This window comes from Crocuta crocuta, unplaced genomic scaffold (assembly GCF_008692635.1).
Source record: "Crocuta crocuta isolate KB4526 unplaced genomic scaffold, BGI_CrCroc_1.0 scaffold177, whole genome shotgun sequence".
NCBI lineage: Eukaryota > Metazoa > Chordata > Mammalia > Carnivora > Hyaenidae > Crocuta > Crocuta crocuta.
Genome location: NW_027531880.1, coordinates 1354610 through 1373141, shown reverse-complemented (window position 1 = coordinate 1373141; position 18532 = coordinate 1354610). Strand labels below are relative to the sequence as shown.

At 34.3% G+C, this 18532-nt stretch overlaps 1 protein-coding gene across 6 annotated transcripts in view; it reads left to right on the top strand.

The window, feature by feature from the left end:
- The window catches only part of PSD3 (pleckstrin and Sec7 domain containing 3), a 593010-nt gene that overhangs the window by 389846 nt on the left and 184632 nt on the right, over positions 1-18532 (top strand). For all 6 annotated transcript variants that reach the window (XM_077773127.1, XM_077773129.1, XM_077773131.1 and 3 more), the window contains one exon: positions 9933-9976. In XM_077773127.1, the coding sequence (XP_077629253.1) occupies positions 9933-9976 (44 nt within the window). The remainder of the gene's footprint in view (positions 1-9932; positions 9977-18532) is intronic.

Sequence of the window (18532 nt, the reverse complement as noted above, 5' to 3'; positions counted from 1 at the left end):
ATTTCTAGTTAGTACTTTAATTTTCTTTGGATCAATACCCAAAAGTGGAATTACTGAAGCATAGGATAGTTCTAGTTTTAATTTTTGGAGGAACCTACATACTGGCTGCACCAATTTATATTCCCACTAACAGTGTGCAAGGGTTCCCTTTTCTCCACATCTTTGCCAGCATTTGTTGTCTCTTGTCGGTATGATACTAGCCATTCTAACAAGTGCAAGATGATATCTCATTGTGGTTTTGATTTATATTTCCCTGATGATTGACAGTGTTGAACATCTTTTCATGTATCTGTTGACTATCTTTATATCTTACTTGAAAAAAAAAAAGGTCTATCCAGATCCTCTTTGGAAAAATGGCTATTTAGATCTTCTACTAGTTTTTTAGTTGGATTGTTTTTTGTTTTGTTGTTTTGCTGTTGAGTTGTGTGTGTTGTATTTTGGATATTAACCTCCAATCCACAAATGTTTTTTTCTGATTTATAGGTTGCCTTTTCATTTTGTTGATGGTTCTTTTGCTGTGCAGAAGCCTTTTAGTTTGATGCAGTCTCGCTTATTTTTGCTTTTGCTTCTTTGCTTTTGATGCCAAATCCAAAAACCTCATTAAAATACTGACATTAAGGAGCTTATCTTCTATGTTTTCTTCCAGAAGTTTTATCATTTCAGGCCTTATTTTCAAGACTGTAACCCATTTTGAGTTAAAATTTATGTATGGTGCAGGAACACCTGGGTGGCACCATTGGTTAAGTGTCCAACTCTTTATTTTGGCTCAGGTCTTAATCTCCCAGTTTGGTGAGTTTGAGCCCCACATCAGGCACTGCGCTGACACTACAGAGCCTGCTTGGAATTCTCTCTCTCTCTGTGTCTTTCCCTCTCTCTTGGCCCCTCTCCTACTCATGGTGTCTCTGTCTCTCAAAATAAACTTAAAAACAATTTGTTAAATTTATGTATGATATAAGATAGTGGTCCAGTTTCATTCTTTGCATGTAACTGTTCAGTTTTCCAAACACTATTGAAGAGACTGTACTTTCTCCACTGCATATTATTGGCTCATCTGTCATAAATTAATTGAACATATATGTGTGGGTTTATTTCTGGGCTTTCTATTCCATTCATCTGTGGATCTGTTTTTATGCCTGTGTCATAACTCTTTTAATTACTATAGCTTTGTAACATAGTTTGAAATCAGGGAGTGTGATGCCTTGAGCTTTGGTCTTCTTAAGATTGTTTTGGCTCTTTGAGGTATTTTGTGGGTCTATACCTCTTTTAGGATTGTTTGTTCTACTTCTGTCAAAGATGCCATTGGAACTTTTATTTGGATTGCACTGAATTTGTACTTGCTTTGAGACAATGAACATTTTAACAGTTTTCTTCCAATCCCTGAGCACATACTATCTTTCCATTTATTTATGTCTTCTTCAGTTTCTTTCATTGGTATACCTTAAGTATACAGGCCTTTTACCTTCTTGGTGAAGTTTATTCCTAGGTATTATATTCTTTTTTAGTGCAATTACAAATGGAATTATCTTCTTAATTTATCCTTCTGATACTTTGTTATTAGTGTATAAAAACACAACAGATTTTCATATATTGACTTTGTATCCTGTAGCTATACTGAATTCTTTTATTAGTTCAAATAATTTCTTTGCTGGAGTCTTTAGGATTTTTTAGATATCATACCCTTTCATCTGCAAATAATGATAGTTTCACTTTTTTTATTGTCCCAATTTAAATGCCTTTTATTTCTTTTTCTTAACTAATTGATGTGGATGGGTCTTCCAATACTATGGTCAATAAAAATGGCAAGTGTAGACATCCTTGTTTTTTATTTTAGAGGAAAATTTTTGAGCTTTATGTTAGCTGTGCTCTTATCATTTATAGCCTTCATTATGTTAAGGGATATAGTTACAGTTTTAGCAAGTAGAAAATAATTCTATTTAAAATTTTTGCTCCATAAGGAACTTAGTACAGATATTGAATCATTATATTGTACGCCTAAAACTAATATAATGTTATATGTCAGTTATACGTCAATTTAAAAAAAGGAACTTAGTGGCTACTTAGCATTTAAAATTTTGCTTTCATTTACAATAACATTATTTGTACTAGCGTATTTAACAAATTTTCCTACAGACACAGCAGCCAGTCAAATGGAAAGCAATTATAAGATTTAGTAAAGGCACTTTAGGAGAAATGTGCTCTATATAAATTCTCTTGACATTCTACTGACCAACCTTTCCCTCAAAATGAATGAATGAAAATACGTGTGTGTGTGTGCGTGCGCGCGTGTGTGTACGTATTTATTTGGAGTATTGCATTATTACAAATGATAATTAGCAGTTACAGTTTTATTTACTTCCATGTTTGGTTTAGTAGTACCTCCAGAGCTGCTCACCACGTCTGTTTTTGTGCCTATTTAGTATTGTCCTCTCTGCATTTTTTTCCCTTCAGTATAATGAAGGAATAGTGTCTTCTGTTTTAGCTCACAAAGATACATTTGACCAAGGCAATCACACAAGCCCCATGTTCCCCTCCTCCCACTTAGAGAATCAAATCTCTTTCTCTCTCTCTCTCTCTCTCTCTCCCTCTCTCCCTCTCCCTCTCTCCCTCTGCCTCTCCCCCTTCTCTCCTTTTCTCCCTCTCTCCTTTTTTATTCTTGATCATATGCAATTTAAGAATGTTCATTCATTAATATATAGGAGTAATACTGGACATTTGGGAAAAAAAATAGGGGACACAGGGAAAAGGAGCAGAAACTAGGGAAATAACTAGTTTGAGAGTCTGACCAGGTGATTTCTTAGATTTTTCAACTAGAATGGTAGATCTAGAAGGGGACCAGAAAGGATAACCTTGTACCGCCTTCTCATTTGCAGATTTAGAAAATGAAGACCAAGTAAATGAAATGATCTATGTTAAAAAGACAGATTATCACCCCCCACACTTTAAATTCTTAGAACCTGAGATTGGATCTGTTTTGCCTCTATAAAATTTTTCTCTAAAGAAAATACATACAGTGTCAGATATTAGATACTGTGTGTGTGAAAGCATCTTGCATATTGTAAGTAGGAAGTAGAGTCAGTAGACTCTGTTAACTGACTAATTCTCCATTAGGTAAAGTTCATTTGGGTTTAGTAACACATTTTGTCACCCCTCACATAAGAAGCCCCTGAAGGCAGAAGGTATTTATCTGCATCTAGCATAATGTCACTCCAGCCTATGGAATGTTCAAAACTGTTTATTATGTGATGAATTGTACATATTAATTCTACTTCAGATTCCCTTCCAATAACACAAGTGTTTTTAAATTAGCTTTCTAGTGTCTATTATAGGTTTTCCCTGGCATGTCTACTCGATTGAGTCAGACAGTTGATGGTTAGATATTTATTTCTGCCATTGCTAGCTGGGTTCATAAGTGCACCACAACAGAAGGCTAAGTTAATTGTCCAAGACATAGAGTATGACTCTGTTTACATGATGACTGGACCCAAAATAATAGCTCTGACTATAGATGTGGAAAAAAACAAACTCAAAATATGTTATTTATATTCAGCATACTTCTGTCACCCTGAATGAGAACAAGAAATAAATGTTTATGACATTGCTTGTGAATATATGTTCTTTAATGTAGTGCTCTTTAAAATTAGCCATGAAAACTGGCTAGTGAATACAGGAACATAAGTATTTTAAAAGGAATCAGTTTCAAGAAACTCATCCTTAGTACTGTACCCTAAAATGGATCTACCTATGAATGTAGTCATAGGTCAAAGCTTCAGGCTGTTTATACTTTTTCATCTCTGCTTGACAATTGCCTACTGCCACTTAAAAAAAGCAGAGGGGGGCATAGCTCTCACCCATAATCTTACTTGGTGCATTACAGTAGAGGGGTCAAACAAAAAGTCCATTCTAAGTACCAATTTTAGGGAAGCCTCTAATGAGGTGGATAATGCAGTTTTTCAATGCTACTGTAAGGCATAGAGAAGAAAAAATTAAAGCAGCATTGCTTTAACATATTTTAAGTTTTCTTAAACAATTTGAAATTCATTTGGTAACTAGTTTTATCATTGGTTTTAAAATAATGTCTTTTTCAAACAGTCTTTCTTTGATAATAACTTCCAGAGCAGTGCATATTTAATTTTATACCTAAAAGGCATTTTGACCCAAATATCTGCATGAAGCAGCGTTATATTGGAAAAGATAGTCATGGTGTTGATAGTGTCATCAATCTTGGGTACAAATTTTTCTGTGGTCACTGTCAGTCTCACTAAAGGAAATTGGAAGCTATCCAGTTTATCCTTTGTACTTATCATAATAATTGAAAGAACACATAGGGGAAAAAAAATCTTTGGCGTTTAGAGATGATTGTACTAAAATACATGAATATCATAGATTGCAAAATGTGCCGGGGCTGGGGTGAAGGGTGGGGGTGAGAAAGGGAGAGGGAGGGAGAGAGAAGGAAGAAACTCAGTGTTACACAATGTATGGTAATGGGGAAAACAGAACCAAGCCTGGGCTGTCAGTGATGGTGCTAAGCCTTGAAGAAAATTGCATTTTATATCTCAATGAGAAATAATCAAAAGTTAAGAACAAAGACTTAAAAGTAAATTTAGGCCAAGATACCTTGATCTCTTTAATTTAAGCAATTTACTTTTGCTTTCTCATTCTTAAAATTTAATAAACTTTCAAATTGAAGAATCATTCTGTACTTTTTAATCTCAGTAGAGATATTTGATTGTTTTCTAGCTCCTGCGTTAAGGTGCAGGAATTTCACTTAGAGAAAAGATTGGTGTACTTGCAAAGCAGTGGTTTTTAACAAAAGGTTCATATCAGAATCACAAGTAGAGCATTTGGAAATATTCATGTATTTTCTCAACTAGGAATCTGATTCAGTAGGTCTGGGATGGAGCACATTAATCAATATTTTTAAAAAATTCCTAGACTTATTCTGGAGTGTACTCTTACACTTTCAGTTAAGACCACTATGGTAAAAGAATGTTTCTAGTGATTGACCCTGAAAATGTTTCTGAAAATCCATCTGTGTGTACAATCATTCTTTACTCAGATATCACGTATGCCTTTGTATATTAGTTTCTAGGGCTCCCATAACAAATTACCACAAACTTTGTTGTCTTAAAACAATAGAAATTTATCTTTTTATAATTTTGGAGCCCAGAAGTCTCAAGGTGTCAACATGGCTGCTCTCCTTCAGGAGAGTGTAGGAATCTCTCTTCCAGCCTCTTTCAGCTTATGATGGTTGCTGGCATTCCTTCACTTGTGTCTATATCACTTGCAATTTCTGTGTCCATCTTCATATTGCCTTCTCTTCTTCTATATTTCTTAAATCTTCCTCTGCCATTTTCTTCTTTAGACACCACCCAGCCCAGATACCCTCCCCATCTCAAGATCAAAAACTTAATCACATTTCCAATCTTTTTGCTATATACAGAAATGTTTACAGATTCCAGAGATTATCACCTGAGCATAATTTGGGGGTCTGATACTTAGCCTACCATAACTGGTTGTCACCTCAAGCATATAATTTTTATGGGCTGCTATAGCCCATTAAGGTTGATTTATCTCTAACTATCAATTCATGTCCATAGGGATATAATAGCCTTCATGACAGTGTTTGCCCACAAGCTTTGCTGTCTTGGAACTAAGTCAAATAACCCTTCCCACAGCTAGGGATAAATTATTTTCCTGAGCTGTAGACTATATCTCCAGTTTCAGCCATTTATATGGCAGATAGATACCTTTAGTCATAAGTGGACTGAGACTATAGAATGAGTGTGGAAAACCCATCATCCTCACCAACAAAGGCATTTCAAGAATGTGTCCTACCAACAGTGGCTTTTATTGAAAGTTCATCCTTTAAGAATAGAATATTACAGTGACCATCATTATTAAATGCATTCTAAGAGAGCCAAAGTCATATTGCCTTTTCACATGAGCCCTGACAAGCCAGGCATTTACAATGCTGTAAAGTTTGGTAGAATGTAGTTAGTTTTAGTTAGTTGATAAGAGACTGTAGTTAGCTGAATATAGTCAACTGATAAGAGAAATGTGATTTCTAAGTCATAGTTTGTGAAAAACAGCTATGATCACTGTCAGCTGTGAAATTCCATTCTTTTTCTTGAGTGGAAATTAGAGTTTTAACAATTAGTCCTGAAAATATTATTACTAAAAGGCTTTTTCCTATGCCATTAGCAGGCTGATACAAGATTGGCAGTAAATATGATTTTAACCTGGAGCTTTCTTGCTTGTATGATAGGAATATAATAGTATTTTTAGATGAAGCAATTGATAGAAAAATTCTGGTTTGGACATGGATATATTTTATATTACTGTAAAATACCTCTCCTTGGACTATATATAGTGTAGTGTTTCCACACTCAAAAAATTAAATATTTTCTGCCAATACAGTTTACTAAGATTGAGAGTACATTTTCACTGTTAGGTCTTCATGCTCTCGTTCATTTTTACTGAGTTTGTAGTGCTTTGGAACTACATCCAAGTGCATCTGACATATGGACCTAATGTTCACAAGAGTTTGCATGGGCTGCAGATAAACCATTAGGCTCACCCACATTTAAGGAATAAGATGAGGAAGATAGGAGTAATGGAGATTATCCAAAGAGTTAGGAGAAAATTCAAGAGACTAATGTGTCACAAAATAAGGAAGAAAATATTTGACAGTATTCAGTGCTGCTGACAGGCAAAGTGATGCAGGAGTACTAAAAAGTGGCCTTGAATTTGGAGTGAAGGAAGCTGGTACATTTACTGTGATTCACTTTCAGTGGAGGGACAGGGATGAAAGCTAGATTGCCTGAGTTGGAGATACAAATTGTGGAAACTTCTCTCAGAAATTTGGCTTAAATAGGGGTTGAGAAACAAAGGGTGGTAACTAAATTGTAGACGTGGGATTTAGAGAGACTTGCACATGTTTCAAAGCTGATAGAAAGGAGCTAATAAAGGAGAAGATGTTACCACAGAAAGGGAACTGTCAGGACCAGTGATAGAAGCTTACTTAGTCTTGACAGGATATCCCTTGAATTACCATCAGAAAGGCAAAAAGGATAGAGATGCCAGTGCAGATACATTTTAGGGAAGATGGCAAAAAGTTAAAAGGAGGCTAGTGAATGAAGTCTCTCCTAAAGTTTGAGATGATGAATATTCAATGGCATTAGTTTGGGATGTTGTTGAATTTTCTCTGTTAGTGCTGAATTAGTTATATACAAACAGGGGAGGCTCTGAAGCTCAGGAGGATTACACCAGTGGCTACATCAATTCTACATTCCTATCCAGGAATAGGCCCAATCATTATACCTCATCTCGCCACATGAATTAGTCCATGGGGAGGACAGGTGATCTAAACCACACCAATTATAATCTTTTCAGACTGAAGTTAGGAGAAAGAACTGTTTTCTCTTGTTGAGAGACATGAAAAGTACAAAAGGGTGTTGCTTGTTGTAGACATGTTTTGGGGTTTTTTTGCCCGCATCAGGCTCTGTGCTGACAGCGAGCCTGTTTCAGATTCTGTGTCTCCCTCTCTCTCTGACCCTGCCTTGCTCATGCTGTCTCTCACTCAGAAATAAATAAAACAACATTCAAAAATTAAAAAAAAAAAAAAGTTTCAGTGTTTCTTTTTAGGTATCACAGAGAGGCAGTGGGACAAAGAACTTGAAAATATTAATAAAACCAAGACTGGTTGATGTGCTAGAGCATGTGGTCTAGGGTACACAGGAATAAAGGGATGATTGTGGAGCTAAAGATAAGGAGGAATCAAGAGAATTCAATTAATTTTTTAAGTTTTATTTAATATATTTTTAAAATGTTTATTTATTTATTTTGAGAGAGTAAGAATGCAAGCAGTGAAGGGGCAGAGAGAAAGAGAGAGAATACCAAGCAAGCTCCATGCTGTCAGCACAGAGCCTGACAGGGGGCTCTATTGCAGGACCCTGAGATCATGACCTGAACCGAAATCAAGGGTTGAACCACAACTGACTGAGCCACCTAGGTGCCCCAAGGGAATTCAGTTCTTAACTAAGCTAAGTAATTAAAAGGATAGGAAGTTCTGATCAAGAATATAGAAGTGTTTAATACAGTTGCCAAGCATACTTTCCTTTTTCTGGTAAAATAGTGTACCATTATAAGGCACCAGAAAGATTCAAGAAAATCTCTTTGTAATTTTGCAATTGCAAAGGATAAGGATAGTATCAACCTTTTAGATTTGTCATGTTGTAATATACACACTGGGAGAATATAATATGATAAGTTTGTTGAATTTTTCAAGATACTTTATGATAGATTTTTTGTGTGTGTGATATGCAGATGAACAAGAATTTTCTATTTAGGAACTTGGTATCTCATTAAGCAAAATATTCTCATGGGCAAAAAATTTGAAAAAAAACTTGTTCTAGGACAGAATTGAATGTATTAGAAAAGTTTTAGATGCTTGGATATCATTTTCAACTATCTACCTTTATGAATAGATTTTTTAAAATCTTTACTACATTGTTAAATCACTCTGGGTAGTATTGAGTGTGATAGTATATAAAGAACCTTTAATGATCTGTCTCTTTTCAATTATGGTTTCTCAGCTATTACTTGTGGGTTCAAAATGGCTTATACAAGTAGTGGAATCCATTTAAAGTCTCCTGAGGCTTGAGTTAGACATCTATTCTCTGCATTTCTGAATAAGTACAACCTCATGAGACATTTAGCTAAACAATAGATTGTTGTAGTTCTTCAGTAAATTTTAGTTCTTCAAAAAGCATATCTAATTTATAGAATGGTCTTTGTACCTCAGTTTACCCCTTATTTTAATTTGATGTTCTGTGAGTTTTTGTATTTGGGGATACATTTTACCACATCCTGATAATGATGAAATGTCTCCTATTTTTTATTAGCTTCATAACTATCTAGTAGTTAAGTAAACTGACTGTTGTAGCTACTCTGCAGAACTCCCACAGAGTCTGTGAATACTGGCTAAGGGTACGTGTTATTAAATCTTAAGTAATATAAAATCTTGTAACCTAAATATATTTGTACTGAATCTTTGCTGAATCAAATAGGTTCAAGTCCTTCTTTGAAGAAAAATGTTCTGACATCATTCTAATGGTATGCCCATATCCTTTTCTTCAGTATAATTTGCTGTGGTGGCTTAGAGATACATTTGTGTTTTCTTTACAACATCTTACTCAAAGTTAAGAAAGTAGAGATGTGGAGTAGGACTTTCTTGGGTAGTTGTCATGGTAGAGCAACTTGATTACAAGGACTTTATATGTAATGCCAGAGCTGGGAGAATCAGAGGTGATCAGGCTTACTTTGTCATTATTGTTACCCAGTCTCTAAAGAAGTTTTCCATCTTTCCCCTCCACCACCTCACACCAGTGTAACACTTACTAACTGTAAAGCACAGTTATGAAGTTAGACTGCTAAAAATTGCTTAAGTCTTTGTTATAAAAACTCTGAAATTATTCTCAGATGGTTTTCCATAATCTGGCTTCAGTCCTTCTTAAATGTATCTTGCTCATTAAATTTTTATGAAAATAGTTCTACTTATTATATCAATGAAAAAGGTATGCTCACTTCAGTATCCAAACTACAAGACCATATTTTGAATAAGAAGAATAGAGTGCATGATCTAATTTTAATCATATCCTAATATTTACTAAAATGTAATACAGTGTTGTGTGTCTTATTTATAAAAGCCATTTTTTACTTTGTGAAAAGTCTGTTTCACAAAAACTGCTTACCCTGTGCTCATTTACCTCACCTTGGGTATTCCTCATCTTTGCAGAACCGACAGGGTGACCAGCAAAGGGCTTGGGAGTTGCTTGCTGCTTAGTCAAGCCTTTTGGCTTTGGTCATTTGCTGTATTAAAAATATGGAACAGAATGAAAACAATAATTCCATCTTGTTTTCTCTCTTTATAGGCTCTGTACAACTCAATTAAGAATGAGAAGCTTGAATGGGCAGTGTAAGTATGCTGGATGTCAGCATTTTAATATATGAACTGCTTGTTCTTTTTACTGTCTGTTTTACACTTTAGATGTGATCCTAGAGGATTAAATATGTATGGCCAGTCCTCATGTTACACCAATGTCTAACATACTTTGTGTAAAACCTAAGTAAACTCTGAGTATCCCATGTTTTTTTCTTGGTGACCAACATGCTTCTATTTTGCTTTTAGTCTAGTTGCTAAGCCTACAGACAGCTATCTTCTTAATGTATCCTCTAAAAAAGAAAATCTGATAAAACCACATATATTCCAGAATCCAATACAAATGATTTTGGTACAGTCTGCTTGTTTTAATCCCCTCCTTCCTATCATCAAGGATCAAGGTTTTCCAGTTGCACTAGTAATACCAAGATATTGATAGATAAACTTAAGAAATGATGGGTTAAATAAATCAATAATATTTTTAACTGTAGAATTTCCAGGAGTTTATACAATGCCAGTCTCCAAGAGAGGAATCACATGTGCAATGTGTTCTGAATCTTTTTAACAATATCATGTAGTGTTTCAAGATACGTACTTTGGGAAATACAATTATAGATAAATTACACCTAACCCTATGTAAATCAATAATACCATAACTCTTCTGAATTTTCACTCATCAATGCAGCAGCTAAGAATTTAACTTAAAAAAACTTTCTACTAAATTTTTAATTGTCCAGAAATTAGGTCAAAATATGTTTTTTTAATTAGAACTATATTTGAATTTTATTTTTTATTTTCACCAATATTAAGTATCCATAAATACTTAGAAAAGTATAGACCATGTGGCCTAGCATAGCAATCTGCAATTAACTTAGGTTTATAGAATCATAACTTGAGGGATAAATCTTACTCTTTCATCTGTACACTGGAAAAAAGTAGTTTAGCAATTGACTGTACATGTCTCACATATAATAAGCTACAATTAATAAAAAAATACTACTTAAACTGCACTAATTGCAAGGTTATATGGCACTATTTTAAATTAAGGATTCAAAGTTTGATTTAAGACTAACATTTGCAAATATATGTGATGGCTTATGTCTCTGTATTTATATAGGTCATGAGACTCAAAGACAATGTATCATTTCAAGGAAAACTCATTAAGATAAGAAGAATTCATGGCCTATGTTCCAAAGTGATCATTTTTTAACATATCTCTCATGAATGAAAGTGGGTTTCCTAGGGGTGCTAGGGTGGCTCAGTCTGTTAAGTGTCTGACTTTGGCTCAGGTCATGATCTCACAGGTCCGTGAGTTCGAGCCCCGCGTCAGATTCTGTGCTGACAGCTCAGAGCCTGGAGCCTGCTTCTGATTCTGTGTCTCCCTGTCTCTCTGCCCCTTCCCTGTTCATGCTCTGTCTCTCAAAAATAAACGTTAAAAAAAAATTTTAAGTGGGTTTCCTAGAAAACTTTCATAAATTATATACTTAGAATTTTGCTGAATATTGAAGGCCTATCCTGGCCTATGTAGAATTCTCCTCTAGAGAAAATTAATAAAAATGAAATACAAATATCTTCATACAGGGGAGAGATAGTTTGAAAATTCTTTATAAGTTATACAAAAACAAATGTAGTCATGAGGATCTGTTTTGTAAAAATAAATTTTTTATATAGTGAAGTCATTACAGTATGTTTCTACTTATATTTATGTATAGTGGCAATTTTTTTTTTTTTTAATTCCAGTGTAGTTAACCTTATTTCTCAAGGTGACTTCCTGTGGAAAGAATACTGTTGCATCTAGAAGAGACTACAGTTAACATGTAGTATTATGTTAGTTTCAGGTGTACAATATAGTGATTCAACAATTCTGTATATTACTGAGTGTTCATCATGATAAGTGTACTCCTTAATCCCCATCACCTGTTTCACCCATCTCCCCACCTACCTCCTCTCTGGTAGCCATCAGTTAATTCTCTGTGCTTTGGAGCCTGTTTTTCAGTTTCTGTCTTTTTTTATCTTTGTTCCATTGTTTTATTTCTTAAATTCCACATATGAGTGAAAGCATATAGTATTTGACTTTCTTTGTCCCAACTTATTTCACTCAGCATTATACCCTCTAGATCCATTCATGTCATTGCAAATGGAAGACTTCATTCATTTTTATGGCTGAATAACATATATATATCATCTTGTTTTGTTCATCTATCAATGGACACTTGGCTGCTTCCATAATTTAGCTATTGCAAATAATGCTGCAATAAATATAAAGCTGCAGATACCTTTTTGATTTAGTGTTTTTGTATTCTTTGGGTAAACACCCAGTAGTGGAACCTCCATACTGTTTTCCACAGTAGCTGCACCAGTTTACATCCCTACCAGCAGTGCATTTGGGTTCTTTTTTCTCCACATCCTCCTCAAAACTTGTTTTTTATTTCTTTGATCAAACTTGAGTTTTTCATTTTAGGCATTCTGACAGGTGTGAGGTGATACCTCATTGTGGTTTTGATTTGCACTTCCCTGATGGTAAGAAAGAATCTTATCTAAGGCCTTGTCCACGGGCAAGCTTGGAAATCTTCCTAAGACCTGGATACTTCTTGGCCCTCTTGTCATAAGAGAATTGTGTTCTGGAGCCCAGATTCCAGAATTAGATAGATCTGGGTTTGAATTCCAGCTCTTCCATGTACTAGCTGGGTCACGAATTATGTTAACCTTATGCCTCAGTTTCTTCTTTTGTCTGATGAGCAAGTACTGAACTTCCTGTAACCCTCAGGATGACACTGTGAAATGTTCTAAAACACTGAACATAAAGCAAGTTACCCCTCAAATGGTAACAACTAGTGTTGTATCTTTTAAAGCTCTAATTTCTATTTTATTTGTCATTTACCTTTTTGTCTCTCTCTTATTCATATGCTTTCATATCCACATGTATTCTTTATCACCTACAGTAGTATATAATATAATTAAATTTCTTCACCTGTAAAATGAAAAGATTGGATGACGTGATCAGAGCTTTCCTTTCCAGTTTTAACATTCTGTGAATTTTCAAATTTTACTATTTATCCTTGTTTCTCAGGGTGACTTCCTATGGAAAGAATACTGCTGTGTCTAGGAGATAAAAAAAAACAAAAAGGATTTATGGGTCAGTGTAATGTACTCTTTGAATTTTACAAGAGATAAAGAACCATCTTATCCCCACCTTCTGAATAACTGAGTCCTGTTTTGATCATGAAGTACCTTTTAACAGCTATTAAAATTAATGTTCCTTAGAACACACTTTAGAAAACCCTGCTGTATATCCATTTATGTGATTCTTCAGATCAAGAACTCAAGTTTTTCCTTGATAAATAAGTATGTGCATTATGTAGAACACTGTGCTTATCCAGTTCCTCTCGTACCTCTACTCACCATTCCTCTGACTCATTTTCTTCCTGTTATCTATTAAACTTGGTACCTTTCTGTCTTCTTTCACGAAGGTCCTTTTTTCAGCAATCTTAATTCATTTTTGAAACTTCACCTGCCATATCTGTAAAAAGTTTTCCAAGTATTTACTGACCTCTTGCCCAAGTTTCAGTTCAACATTTTCATGTTCCTGCAGGGCATTTCCATTCTACTTAGCCCTTTTCATCTGTCTCTGACCTTTGTCATATATTCTCCATGTCCGTTAACAACACCAGTATTTCACTACTTACCTAGGTTTTGTCCTCTACATTATCTTTGACTTTTCCCATGCTACCCCTTTCACTACTGCAGAAATGGTTCCATGCAGCACCTTTCTTCTCCATTCCTGCTGCTGCAGTCAAATCAGGCATTCATACTTTTTCATCCTAACATATACATCCATCTCAAGCCTCTCTTTGCTGCTTTTACTTTACTGAAGCACTACTCTGCTCTAAAACTTCATTTATCCTCTTCACATTCTGCCAGTAATCTATTTTCTCTCCAATATTTGTCTTTATACAGCCTACATTTCAACTAAGTTACCACTATGTACAGATCCATGTACTTGTCCCATGGCTTCCTGCCTTTTTTGCTGCTGTTCATGAAGTAACCTCTGCTTAGAATCTACATCTGTACCAATCTTTTATATACAAAGCCTGACATACTTTATAGGTCAGCTCATAACCAGAAATAATCTCAGCCCTTAAATATCCATTTTACTTTATCTGATGATATCATCTGTTTCTACTACCCATTATAGTTATTTGTAGGAATGTTCCATTAGATATAACCTCTTTAAGGAAATGATACATGTCTGGATTTGTCCCTTTATATCCTCCTTTGTTGAACATACTGCTTATAGATAATGAAGTTGACATACAAGGCTATAGAAAGAGCAATAACAACAGTGCAAGTAACTGCTTCTCCTAAAAGATGAGCCTACAATTGTATAGTTTAGACAATAGTTAATAAGAAAGATGATGCCACCACAAAATTTGAGGACAATGTTTACTTACCTGAGAGGCATCTTGATGTTGATTTTAGAGGTTTAGAAGAAATCAGATTATACTATCATGGAGTGTTATAACTGGAGAGACCTTAAGAGTTTTTAGTCCTTTGGCTTTCTAACTGGATTTCATGGAACCCTAGGTTAGGGGCTTCCCTAGGAGATGTAAAGGGAAAGAGGAATGATAACAGGAACCCACTTCTAGCTTCCAGAAGCATCATGCCTATTTTAAATGACCAAAGCAGCCCCACCTGTATTTTTTATTAATATATATTTGAAATCCTAGTTAATACTATTTAGATGTATCTGTACTTAAAAAAATTTTAAGTACCGCTCCAGTCCAAAGTTTTCATTTTGTGTATAAAGAAAATAAAGTCAAGAAACATTCACTAAGAGATCCAAAGTTACACACTATAGTGACAAAGCCAGGGCTTGTTAAAATGTTTCCAGTGTTGCTGTGTAGGAAATGGCCATCTCAAAGGGGTATTTCAACTACAGAGTGTTATTTCAACTACAAAGTGTTTTTCTTTTAACTTAGACTAATTGAAACAGAGCCACCTTTAGCTTATGAATGTAATTTTTTTGCCCTGAACTTAAGTTCTCTTTATCATTTCTTTTTTGTTATAATTCTCCCTGATTTTTTATTTGTAATCATTAGAGTCCTCCAGGAAGAAAAATTGTAATTCCTTATATTATTTACTTTTTAAGAGTGCTTCTTTGTCTTATTTTAAAATATTTTTATCTTGAGGTAAAATTATTTTGTTTCCATTAAAAAGTAAATCACAGTAATTCGTTTTATAATGAGTAGTTCTGTTAAATAACTTTTGTATCTGGAAGCCCCAGTGATTTTATATAAATGAAGATGTTAATCAGGATGGTGTGCCCTAATAGTAATGTAGACAAGGGAAAACTTTCTATACTTAAATTATTTTGGATTAAGACATTTATATCATACTTTGATCTAAGAAGTTCGAAAGTAATTCCCTTTTAATTTTTTAAAATTATTTTTGAGAATATAAAAATCATTTTTTATTTTAATTCCAGTGTAGTTGACATGTAGTGTTACATTAGTTTCAGGTATATAATATAGTGATTTAGCAGTTCCATATCTTACTCAGTGCTCATCCCTATCCCCTCAGCTACATTCCCTCTGGTAAACGTTTGTTTGTTTTCTATAGTTAAGAGTCTGTATTTTGGTTTGTCTTCTTCCCTCCCCGCTTTGTTCATTTGCTTCATTTCTTACGTTCCACATATAAGTGAAATCATAGGATATTTGTCTTTTTCTGACTTATTTCACTTAACATACTCTCTAGATCCATCATGTTGTTCAAATGGCAAGATTTCTTTCTTTTCTATGGCTGAATAATATTCTATTATATCTATATGCCACATCTTCATCCATTCATCTTTCAATGGATACTTGGGCTGCTTTCGTAATTTGGCTTTTGTAAATAATGCTGCAATATACATAGGGATGCACGGGATATACATATCCCTTTTAATTGATGTTTTTGTATTTTAGGGGTAAATATCCAGTAGTGCAATTATTGGATTATAGGGTACTTCTATTTTTAATTTTTTGAGGAACCTTAATACTGTCTTCCACAGTGGCTATATCAGTTTGCATTCCCACCAACAGTGTAAGGTTCCTTTTCTCTGCATCCTCATCAACACTTGTTTCTTGTGTTTATTTTAGCCATCTGACAGGTGTGAGGTGGTATCTCATTGTGGTTTTGATTTGTATCTCCCTGATGATGAGTGATATTGAACATCTTTTCATGTGTCTGTTGGCCCTCTGAATGTCTTGTTTGGAGAAATGTCTATTCATCTTCTCTGTGCATTTTATTTTTTAATTGGATTATTGGATTTTTGGGTGTTGAGTGTAATAAATTCTTTGTATATTTTGGATTCTAACCCTTTATTGGAAATGTCATTTGCAAATATTTTGCCCATTTAGTAGGTTGTCATTTAGTTTCTTGGTTTTTTCTTTTGCTATGCATAGATTTTTATTTTGATGTAGTCCCAAAGTTTATTTTTGCTTTTGTGTCTCTTGCCTCAGGAGACATATCTAGACAGATGTTAGTATAGCCAATGTCAGAGAAATTACTGCCTGTACTCTCTTCTAGGATTTGTATGGAGTCACGTCTCATATTGAGGTTCTTAATCATTTTGAGTTTATTTTTGTGTATGGTGTAAGAAAGTGGTCCACTTTGATTCTTTTACATGTTGCTGTCCAGTGTTCCCAGCATCATTTGTTGAAGAGCCTGTCTTTTTCCCGTCACACATTCTTTCCTGTTTTGTCGAAGATTAATTGATCATATAATTGTGGGTTTATTTCTTGGATTTTTAGTCTGTTATATTGATCTATGTCTCATTTTTCGTGTCAGTACCATACTATTTTGATTACTACAACTTTGTAATATAATGTGAAGTCGGGGATTTTGATGACTCCAGTTTTGTTTTTGTTTTTCAAGGTTGCTTTGGTTCTCCAGAGTCTTTTGTGGTTCCATACAAATTTTAGGAAATGTTCTAGTTCTGTGAAAAATGCTGGTGGTATTTTGATAGGAGTTGCATTAAATGTGTATATTGCTTTGGGTAAAATACATATTTTAACATTTGTTCTTTCCATCCATGAGCATGGAATGTCTTTTCATTTCTTTGTATCCCCTTCAATTTCTTTCATCAGTGTTTTATACTTTTTAGAGTACAAGTCTTTCTCCTCTTTGGTTAGGTTTATTCCTAGGTATCTTATTATTTGACTCAATTGTAAATGGGATTGATTCATTGATTTCTCTTTCTGCTACTTCATTTTTGGTGCACAAAAAATGCAACAGGTTTGTATACCTTGTGTATCCTGCAAATTTACTGAATTAGAATATTAATTCTGTAAATTTTTTGGTGTAGTCTTTGGGGTTTTCTATCTGGGGTATGATGTTATCTTTAGGTAGCAAAAGTTTGACTTCTTTCTTATAAATTTTGATGCCTTTTGTTTCTTTTTGTTGCCTGATTGCTGTGGGTAGGACTTTTCAGTACTATGTTAAATAAAAACAGCAAGTGGACATCCTTGTCTTTTTCCTGACCTTGGGAGAAATGCTTTGTTTTTCTCCATTGAGGATGATATCAGCTGTAGGTTTTTCATATAAGGCCTTTATGATGTGTTATGTGACCTCTAAGCCTACTTTGTTTAGGGTTTTATCATGAATTGATATACTTTGTCAAATGCTCTATCTGCAGATGTTGAAAAGTTCTTATTGTTTTTCTTATGATGTGATATGTTACATTGATTTGCCAATATTTAGCCACCTTTCATACCAAGATTAAATCCCACTCGAAAATGGTGAATGATATATATATATTTTTTATGTGTTGGTGGATGTCATTTGCCAGTAATTGCTGAGGATTTTTTCATGTATGTTTTTCAGAGATATGGCCTGTAGTTCCCTTTTTTGTTGTGTTTTTATCTGGATTTGATATTAGTTACCACTGCTACCCTCATAGATTGAATATGGAAGTTTTCTTCCCTCTTACATTTTTTGGAAATGTTTCAAAGAACCAGTTCCAGTTTCATTGATCTATTCTATTGTTTTTTTAGTTTCTGTATCATTTATTTCTCCTCTAATATTTATTATTTCCTTCTCCACTTTTTAGGTTTAGTTTGGGTTTAGTTTGTTCTTTTTCTGGCCCCTTTAGGTGTAAGGTTAAGTTGCTTATTCGAGATTTTTCTTGCTTTTTGATATAGGACTATATTAGTATAAACTTCCCTCTTAGAACTGCTTTTGCTGCATCCCAAAGATTTTGTACCATTATGTTTTGTATTTTCATTTTTCTCCATATAATCTTTTATTTCTTCTTTGATTTCTTGGTTGACACATTCATTGTTTAGTAGCATGTTATTTAATCTCCATGTATCTATGCTTCCCAGATTTTTCTTGTGGTTGATGACTAGTATCATAGTATTGTGATCATAAAAAAATGGATGGTATAACTTAAGTCTTTTTTAATTTCTTAAGATGTGTTGTGTTGTTTTCTGGCTTAATATGTGGTCTGTCTCAAGAATGTTCCATGAACCCTTGAAAAGAATGCGTCTGTAATGGAAAGTTTTGAATATATCTGTTAAGTCCATCTGATCCAGGGTGTCATTCAGAGCCACT